The 9,975-nt window shown below is 54.1% G+C and overlaps 1 protein-coding gene across 1 annotated transcript in view; it reads left to right on the top strand.

Annotated features, from left to right (window-relative positions):
- NTRK1 (neurotrophic receptor tyrosine kinase 1) overlaps nucleotides 1-9,975 on the top strand; it is a 21,249-nt gene that overhangs the window by 6,593 nt on the left and 4,681 nt on the right. The window contains exons 6-14 of the mRNA XM_021708432.1: nucleotides 129-271; nucleotides 2,552-2,684; nucleotides 5,374-5,700; nucleotides 6,123-6,140; nucleotides 6,311-6,366; nucleotides 6,640-6,742; nucleotides 7,237-7,383; nucleotides 7,823-7,953; nucleotides 8,125-8,297. Coding sequence (XP_021564107.1) covers nucleotides 129-271; nucleotides 2,552-2,684; nucleotides 5,374-5,700; nucleotides 6,123-6,140; nucleotides 6,311-6,366; nucleotides 6,640-6,742; nucleotides 7,237-7,383; nucleotides 7,823-7,953; nucleotides 8,125-8,297 — 1,231 coding nt within the window. The remainder of the gene's footprint in view (nucleotides 1-128; nucleotides 272-2,551; nucleotides 2,685-5,373; nucleotides 5,701-6,122; nucleotides 6,141-6,310; nucleotides 6,367-6,639; nucleotides 6,743-7,236; nucleotides 7,384-7,822; nucleotides 7,954-8,124; nucleotides 8,298-9,975) is intronic.

Here is a 9,975-nt window from a genome sequence, read left to right on the forward strand (position 1 = left end):
GACATTGGCAAGGGCTGGGGGCCTCAGGGTCATTGAGGAGGGTGAGGGAAGGGGTGTTCCCGGGGCAGAGTTCTGAGGCCACTCCCAGCCCTAACACACTTCGGCCCTCGGGCATCCTGGGTGGCCAGGTGTGCCTACGCTGACGGTCCAGATGCCCAATGCCTCTGTGGACGTGGGGGACGACGTGTGGCTGGAGTGCCAGGTGGAGGGGCGGGGCCTGGAACAGGCCGGCTGGATCCTCACAGAGCTGGAGGAGTCGGCCACAGTGATGGTGAGAAGTCCTTCACCCCAGCCCCCCAGAGGGATCCAGGCAGGGCACTAGGGACAAAGACAGGGAGAGACAAGGAGTAAGGTGTGCACAGTGGCTGAGGGGTGGACCCAGATGGCTTAGATGTATAGGGCTCAGGCTTCGTGTGGGGCAGCCCGGGGCATGCACATACCCTCAGGGCTGGCACTGGCTCAGCAAGTCCTCAGGCTACACTGAGCCCACCAGGATGTTGGCCCCTTTCTGGGAATGTGGTGCTGGCTGCAAAGGAGGAGGCCACAGAGCCCTTGCACCTTGGAGCTGACAGGGACCCAGTGGGCCCTCCCTCCCACACGTCTCCTTGCTGTGCCTAGGAAGGATGGGGTCTGGAAGGGGACACAGTGCCTGTGGTCCTGTACCCAGAGTGAATTCTTGGGGACTCTTGGGTCTTTTTTTGGAGATTCTGGAAGCAGCATCTTCTTGGGTATGCGATGAATGTTTTAGTAAAGGAGACACAGGTCTGGTTCCAGCTCTCACTGATTAATTACTGGAGTAACTTTTGGAAAAGTCACTTAGTCTGCCTGCACTTTGGTTTTCTTATCTGTAAACAGAGAAGGTGGACATGATGGCCTTCTGTTGTCCTGCTTGCTTGTGCACATCCTCCGCTCTCTATCTCTGTTATCTAAACATTTCTTTGGGCACCTTCCCAGGCCTTGCCCTCAGTCCTTAGGCTGGCGATGGTCAGTGGAGAGTAGCCACAGCTCACTCAGGAAGCCTTGTTGACAAGGCCAACAGGGGCCAGCAGTGGGCTGTGCCCACCTTAAAAGCTGGCCCCGCCTGGGTGGCAGGAGTGGATACCCAGGAACCAGGGGTGTGGGCCAGGGGGTCGGGGGTGTGGTGTTCAGTTGGAGGACACGCAAATCTAGAATTGCTAGAGGCCCCTGGAGCCACGTCGAAGAAGGAACCACCGGAGCCCTGAACAGAGGCATCCGGGCATAGTGGTGGGACCACTAGCCACTGGGTAGTTCAAAGCCACCTGCAGAGATCAAAGCTACCTAGTATGAGAAAAGGAAAGAGGACAAGGCAGAGGCCACACCCATGTGTGGCAAGACCTCAGATCTAACTCTGTTTGGGAAAATTCTAGGTTTGTGCTTTCTCTTTGGGAAATTTACATATTTGCTACCACCTGTTTTTTCTGACTTTTCTAGAAAAGTCGCACCCTAACTGAATTCAGTGGAGGAAAAGAGAGGCTGGTGCCCCTTATTAGGAGATTAAGGGGTGGCAGGACAGCTCAAGGGGAAGAGTCACTGGGACGTGAGGCCCCAGGGTGACGGAGGGGTGGCACAGCCTGGGGGAACATGGGGCGGGGCAAGGTTTCCCCGCAAGGCTGTGCTTACACAAAAGGCTACACAAAAGGCTGGGACCCAGGAGATATTCTTTAACCTTTGAACCCACATATTCCGGTGGAAGTCCAGGGAAACCAGACCTCCTCTGTGTACAGTCAAGGGATTTCATATTATGAAGTTTCCAGATCAGTGGGATCTGTCTGCCACTTCATTTATTTTTATTATTTTATGAAAATCACTTTCTAAAATGTCAGAAGATAATTTGTCCACATCTTCAGCTTACAAAACAAACAAAAAGCCCAGGTTTGGCAAGATTAAGAATTGCCTTAAGGGCATGTAGCTTACACATGGCACGTCCGTGGTTTCTTAGGAAGAGAAACTGAATCTGATTCGATCTTTGGATGATGACTCAGAATCAAGTCACTTTGCATCTCTAACCTCACTCCCGTCTCCTCTGCCGAGGAGGGGTTGCCGCGGCTGTTGCTTCTAAGTGCTGCACTGTTCTCCGTACCTTTTCTTTGTCTCTGATATTCCTTAGGCTGAGACCAAGTTTGTTAGAACTGTGTGTAAAACAAGAATGAATAGGTGGCGGGGTCCCAGTGGGTTCTCTGGTGAGCTGTGTATTAACTTGATACTTGGAGCTGGTGACATCTGTTCTGCTGCTCAGTTGGGTGGCTTTAGTTTTGGTTTGGGGCATTTTGTGCCTCTTTTGAGGTTGGTTATATTTGTTGGTATTTTTAAATGTGGGATTCAGGAGATAATTGGCACACACGCTCTGAAGGAAGAGGGCCATTCTCTGTTACATTCTCTCCTATCCCCTCTCTCTTCTGTCCCCCCAGCCCTCCTGTCCTTTCCATCTGGAGCCAGAGGGGCTCCCCAAAGGCACCAGCCCCAGCCCCTCACCCCCAGCCCCAAGCTGGCCGAAGCTCTTCCTGATTTCCCCATATCTTCCCTGATCCAGAAATATGGGGGTCTGCCGTCCCTGGGGCTGACCCTGGCCAATGTTACCAGTGACCTGAACAAGAAGAATGTGACATGCTGGGCGGAAAACAACGTGGGCCGGGCAGAGGTGTCTGTTCAGGTCAACGTCTCTTGTGAGTCCCAGTGGCTACCCCTGCTCCCCCTCTCTCCTTCCCTGAAAAGGGAATGCAGGGTGGGGGGCTGGAGAAGAGGGGTGGGATGTCTCTCCACAGCTGCTCCCTCCCAGCTGTTTCCAGATTCCCATGAAAACCCGATCCTTTGGGGGAAGTCCTGGGGGCTCATCAAGGCCAGAGGGACAGAGATGGATTTCTTTCTGGCCCCCTGCCCAAACCTCACTACCTGAGGCCTTCAACGCCAGCTGCCTGGCTGTTCCTGAAGTGCTCCTTCGTGCTGGTTCCTCCGCCCCTTTGCCACACACGAGCTTTAAAGGAGGAGATTCTTTTCCTGAATTGCTCTTTAGACTGGCTGCCTAATTTCTGTAGGTCTGTCAACACATTATCTTAAATCTTCTGCTTTATATCATTTTCTTCTTTCATTGTGAAATATATCAAGAAATGTGCAAAAATGATACACGCTTACCAGCACTTCAGAAGACCCCTGACCTCTCCCCATTCACAATCCCACCCCTCTGCCCATCTTATGCTGACTTTTGTGATAACTATTTCCTTGCCTTGAAAAGTAATTTTTCACAAGTATGCTTCCCTATCAATATAGTTTTGCCTGTTCTTGTATACTATATAAATGGAACCATACTGCATGTAGTATCTATTTTTTTTTTTTTTTTGAGAAAGCAAGATTTATTAAGAGGACAGAAAAGCTCCCACAGTGGGAAGGGACCCAAGGGGGTAGCCCAGTATCTTTTTTAAATGAAAAATTTTTAAGTCTCACTCTGTCACCCAGGATCATGGCTTACTACAGCCTCGACCCCCTGGGCTCAGGTGATCCTTCTGCCTCAGCTTCCTGAGTAACTAGGACTACAGGTGTACATCACCACACCCTACTAATTTTTTTGATACTTTGTAGAGACAGAGTCTTGGTATGTTACCCAGGCTGGTCTCGGATTCCTGAACTCAAGCAATCCTCCTGCCTCAGCCTCCCAAAGTGCTGGGATTACAGGCGTGAGCCACCATGCCTGACCCTGCATATAGTATTTTGTATCTGGCTTCTTTCACTCAGCATTATATTTGTAAGTTTCATCCATGTTCATGGGGGTAGCTAGTTCATTCCGTTCACTGCTGAGTAGGTTCCAGTGCAGGAATGTTGGCCGGAATTCTAGTATATATCGTCTATGTTTACACACACATACACTTTTTTTTTCTATTATTGAAGGGATTTTGCTTTTTCTAGCTAGGTCTCTTTCAAATCCATATCTTTTTACTTTTTTTTTTTTGAGTTGGAGTCTCACTCTGTTGCCCAGACTGGAGTGCAGTGGCCGCTCCCGGCCACCGCAGCCTCAACCTGCTGGGCTCCGGCGATCCTTCCGCCTCAGCCTTCTGAGTAGCCGGAATTACAGTCATGCGCTACCACACCCGGCTGATTTTTTGGTTTATTGTAGAGATGAGGTCTCGCTGCCCAGGCGGGTCTCGAACCCGCGGGCTCAGGCAATCCACTCACCTCAGCCTCCCAAAGGTGCGGGATTACAGGCTGAGCCACCGAGTCCGGCTCATATCTTTTTTCAAAAAGTTTTTTTTTTTGAGTTGGAGTCTCACTCAGTTGCCCAGACTGGAGTGCAGTGGCCGCTCCCGGCCACCGCAGCCTCGCCTGCTGGGCTCCGGCGATCCTTCCGCCTCAGCCTTCTGAGTAGCCGGAATTACAGGCATGCGCTACCACGCCCGGCTGATTTTTTGATTTATTGTAGAGATGAGGTCTCGCTGCCCAGGTGGGTCTCGAACCTGCGGGCTCAGGCAATCCAGTCACCTCAGCCTCCCAAAGGCGTGGGATTACAGGCTGAGCCACTGAGCCCGGCTCAAAAAGTTTTTAACTGTATTGATTTCTTGCTTTTTTTTTTTTTGAGAGATGGAGTCTTGCTATGTTGCCCAGGCTGGTCTCGAACTCTTGGGTTTAAGTTTCCTCCTGCTCAGCCTCCCAAAGTGCTGGGATTGCCAGTGTGAGCCACCATGCCCGGGCTGCTTGTTTGATTTTCAGGTCCCCTGCCCCATTTCTTAAACTTTATTACACTGAATTTTTCTAGATTCCTTACCCCAAAGGCTCCACATTTAATTGTCATAATTGTCTCTGGGGCTGATATTTATGACTTACTACTTGAGTTCTTTAAGCTCTAAATTTTATATGCCTGTTGCCTGACTTATTTAACATTTATTGGCCGGGTGCAGTGGCTCTCACCAGTAATCCCAGCACGTTGAGAGGCTAAGGCAGGAGGATTGCTTGAGCCCGGGAGTTTGAGACCAGACTGGACAACATAGCAAGACCTCATCCCTACAAAAAATTTTTAAAAATTAGCTGGGCATGGTAGCATGTGCCTGTAGTCCCAGCTACTCGGGAGGCTTAGGCAGAAATATCACCTGAGGCTAGGAAGTCGAGGCTGCAGTGAGCTGTGATTGTGCCACTGCACTCCAGCCTGGATGATAAAGTGAGACCCCGACTCAAAACAAAAAAAATCATTGTCAACCTTCTTGACAATGTCGCTCCCTGTGGATTTAGGGCTTGCTGACCTGTTTCAGGCTGGCCACCTGATTTCTGGTTCTACCAGCTTTGGCCCTGGATGTGCCAGGTCTGTGTGAGTTCCCTCCAGCTGCCCCTGACCTGCCCTGATTTCCTGCTGTCACTTTTTCTGGCCCACAGTCCCGGCCAGCGTGCAGCTGCATGATGCAGTGGAGCTGCACCATTGGTGCATTCCCTTCTCTGTGGACGGGCAGCCGGCACCCTCACTGCGCTGGCTCTTCAATGGCTCCGTGCTCAACGAGACCAGCTTCATCTTCACTGAGTTCCTGGAGCCGGCGGCCAATGAGACTGTGCGGCACGGCTGCCTGCGCCTCAACCAGCCCACGCACGTCAACAACGGCAACTACACGCTGCTGGCTGCCAACCCCTCTGGCCAGGCCTCGGCCTTCGTCATGGCCGCCTTCATGGACAACCCTTTTGAGTTCAACCCCGAGGACCCCATCCCCGGTGCGAGGCCGTCCTGAACCCTGTCCCCACTCCTGGGCTCTACCTGGGGCAGACATCCAGGTGTCCAGGGAGGCCTGGCCCTCTTCCTGCTGTGACCCTGACCCCGGAAGTCAGAATGCCTAGTCCTGGACAGAAAAGAGTCTGGAGTCCTGGTGTCCAGCTCTGCTGGCCTCTTTGCCCTCCTCTCCCAAGCCAGGACCTGTGATCTTTGGGCTCTTCCATCCTTTGGGGCTGGCTGAAGAGGGAGCCATGCACCAGGGTAGCCATGACCCAGCTGGAGAAGGGTCACCCGCATCTCCTCCCCTGAGGTCCAGCAGCCTCTCCCCAGCCAGCCCTCACCCCATGAAGGGAGGGTCCTAGAGGGGCAGGGAGCTCTCTGCTCCTCCTCCATCTGACTGTTTTCTCTCCTTCCTCCGCTGCAGTCTCCTTCTCTCCAGTGGGTGAGTAGCCCAGGCCGAAGGGCAGGTTCTGTCTGGTCCCTGGAGCCGAGGCTGGGGCAGAGGGCGCAGCTGACTGGATCCCAGAGAGGGCAGCAGGGAGCAGGGTGGGAAGTTGCAGGAGGAGGTACGTTGTGTGCCGAAGCCCACCCTCTCCGCCCTGTGTCCCGCAGACACTAACAGCACATCTGGAGACCCCGTGGAGAAGAAGGACGACACACCTTTTGGAGTGAGCACGGGAAGCAGAAGCTTGTGCAGGACTTGGGGTCGGGAGGCCAGGCTAGAGGCTCATCGGCATGTCACTTCTAGTCAGAGCAGTGAGGTTGCTGCGGTTGGTTTGAGCTCTGTCTGCCACACTCACAGCCACTGCAGGCGGCCCCAGGGGAGGAGGAGGTGGGTCTGGGGCCCTGCTCTGGGCCCCTATGCAGGACGGATCAGTGGTTTGCTGGGGAGGCTCTGAGTGTGCAGGAGACGCTCTGGATTTAACCCTGCCCACCCCCAGGTCTCAGTGGCCGTGGGCCTGGCGGTCTTTGCCTGCCTCTTCCTTTCTACACTCCTCCTTGTGCTCAACAAATGTGGACGGAGAAACAAATTTGGGATCAATCGTGAGTGGGGGGCTGCAGAGGGCTGTCTGTCTTTCTGTCCTCCTGGCTTTGTCCGACTGACTCTTCCTGGCTCTGTCTCTGTGGGGGGGGCTGTGCACATGGGAGTTCTGGGGTGTGTGGGTGTGTTTAGGGCATAGATGGGGGCCTGGCTGCAAGACTTGGGAGTGTGTGTCGGGCTGGTGTTGGGTAGTTTCGAGGCAGCAGCTGCTAATTGGTGGTTGGATTGTAGTCAAACACTAAGTGGGTCTGGGAGGTCTGGGCTCTGCGGGGGGTGGGGGGGAGTTCTTTGGTGCCCATGGGGCCAGGGCTGGACGGGAGCCAGGCAGGGAGAGGTGGTGCTGTCTCCCCTTCCCCCTGCCTGCCGTCTTGCTCCCTGGCCCCTCCGTCCCTCCCCTGCGACTTATGAGGCAGGGTGACCCAGCACCCCGCAAACAAGAGTGGGAAGGGGCCACGGTGCGGGCAGGCCCCTCCATGTGGCTGTGTCTCCTCCCCAGGGCCTGCTGTTCTGGCTCCAGAGGATGGGCTGGCCATGTCCCTGCACTTCATGACACTGGGTGGCAGCTCCCTGTCCCCCAGTGAGGGCAAAGGCTCTGGGCTCCAAGGCCACATCATCGAGAACCCACAGTACTTCAGTGATGCCTGTGAGGGCCTGTGCTGGTCAAGCAGGGCAAGTGTGTGTGTGCATGCCCATGTGTGATTGTGTGTGTGTGTGTGTGCATGCATGTAGAAGCCCCTGGGCCCTTACCCTTTCCACCCCAGGCCTGAACAACCCCTCGCTGTCACCCCTCCCCACCCTGGCCCAGCCATGGCATAATCTTCTCTGGCCAAGGTCAGCCTGGCTCTGGGCTGCAGCCCCCATCCAGAGTCACAGCCGCCCACACCATGTCTTCTCCGGGTAGACACAGCCCCACACTACGACACAGGGCTTGGTGAAGTAGGGAAGGCTGAACTGTAGTCCCCATCCAGCCCCACGGCCGGACAGCCTTGTGCAGCACACAGCCCTGCTAGCTGGCCCTACCCTTCCCACCACCCATCCCTCCTGAGACCCAGGCTCCCGCCTGACCCTCGAGCCCCTCCCAGGTGTCCACCACATCAAGCGCCGGGACATCGTGCTCAAGTGGGAGCTGGGCGAGGGTGCCTTTGGGAAGGTCTTCCTTGCGGAGTGCCACAATCTGCTGCCTGAGCAGGACAAGATGCTGGTGGCTGTCAAGGTGAGACCCTGGCCACGAGGCCCTGCCAGCATATCAGGACACGGTGCCCGGGCTGGGGGTGGGATGCCAGGGTCTGCTGTGGCTCAAGACTGAAGGCAGGCGGGCTGTCCTGGGCGTCAGGTGGGAAGGTGCGGGCCCCCGCCCCAGCCTGTCCCTGCCCCTGCCTTCCAGGCGCTGAAGGAGGCGTCCGAGAGCGCGCGGCAGGACTTCCAGCGCGAGGCTGAGCTGCTCACCATGCTGCAGCATCAGCACATCGTGCGCTTCTTCGGTGTCTGCACTGAGGGCCGCCCACTGCTCATGGTCTTCGAGTACATGCGGCATGGGGACCTCAACCGCTTCCTCCGGTATGAGCGCCTGTGTCCCCTGGCATCCCTACCCTGGGAGCACGCCCCTGTGTGTCTGTCGAACCCAAGTGGGGATGCCCAGAAGTCGCATTCCTATCCCCAAGGAGCCCTGAGGTGAAGAGGAGGCAGAGAGAGTGTGGGGTGGCCTTGCAAGGGACAGAGTTAGTAGTCAGGGAGGCTGCCCTGGCAGAGGCCAAGAGGTACAGTTTCAAGAAGGGTGGGCTTTGCAGAGGGTGTGTGTGCATTTGTGTGTGGCTTGCAGAGGCCAGGCCTGTGAAAAATGGCAATTTAGATGCTACAACAACAGCAACAATAAATGTTTATCAGGCACTTTCCAGGTCCCAGGTACCATGTTATATACTTTATAAATCATTAACAACATTTTAAAAAAGTATTTATTATTGCTGGGTGTGGTGGCTCATGCCAGAAATCCTAGCACTTTGGGAGGTGGAGGTAAGAGGATTGCCTAAGTCCAGGGGTCCGAGACCAGCCTGAGCAACTTGGCGAGTCCCCATCTCTATAATAAAAAAATTAACCAGATGTGGTGGCACATGCCTGTGGTTCCAGCTACTTGGAAGGCTGAGGCAGAAGGATCACTTGAGCCCAGCAGGTCAAGGCTGCAGTGGCTGTGAGCATACCACTGCTCTCCAGCCTGGGCAACACACTGAGACTCCTAGTCAAAAAAAAAAAAAAAAATATATATATATATATATTTTAGTCAAAAAAATTAAAAATAAATAATTAAAAAGTATTTATTATTATTGTTATTATTATTTTAATTTTTGAGTTGGAGTCTCACTCTGTTGCCCAGCCTGGAATCCAGTGGCACACTCAACGGTCACCGCAGCCTCAACCTGCTGGGTTCGGGTGATCCTTCCACCTCAGCCTTCCGAGTAGCTGGAAATACCGATGCACGCCACCATGCCTGGCTAATTTTTTGATTTATAGTATGGAGACAAGGATTCACCATGTTGCCCACCCAGTCTGGTCTTGAACCCACAGGCTCAGGCAATCCTCTCGCCACAGCCTCCCAAATTGCTGGGATTATAGGCATGAGCCACTGCACCTGGCCATTATTATTATTTTTAGAGATAGGATCTGGCTCTGTTGCCCTGGCTGGAGTGTAGTGGCACCACCCTAGCTCACTGCAGCCTTGAACTCCTGGGCTCAAGCGATCCTCTTACCTCAGTTTCCCAAGAATCTGGGACTACAGGTATGCACCACCACTGGAATTACAGGCTGAGCTACCCAGCCCGGCCAGGCACTTTTTTTTAAGTTGGAGTCTCACTCTGTTGTCCAGGCTAGAGTGCTGTAGCATGATCACAGCTCACCACAGCCTCAAACTTCTGGGCTCAAGGTCCTCCTGCCTCAGCCTCCCAAGTAGCTAGGACTACAGGCATGCACCACTATGCCCAGGTAATTTTTAAAAATTTTTAGGCAGATACAAGGTCTCACAATGTTGCCTAGACTGGTCTGGAACTTCTGAGCTCAAGCAATCCTTCTGCTTCGGCCTCCCAAAGTGCTGGCATTACAGGTATGAGCCACCATGCCCAGCCCACATTTCCTGAAGTTATTAAAATTATCAGCACAAGCCGGGCTCAGTGGCTCAGCCTGTAATCCCGCGCCTTTGGGAGGCTGAGGTGAGTGGATTGCCTGAGCCCGCGGGTTCGAGACCCTC

This window comes from Carlito syrichta, unplaced genomic scaffold (genome assembly GCF_000164805.1).
Source record: "Carlito syrichta isolate Samal-C Ts95f unplaced genomic scaffold, Tarsius_syrichta-2.0.1 Scaffold136919, whole genome shotgun sequence".
In the NCBI taxonomy this organism is placed as follows: domain Eukaryota; kingdom Metazoa; phylum Chordata; class Mammalia; order Primates; family Tarsiidae; genus Carlito; species Carlito syrichta.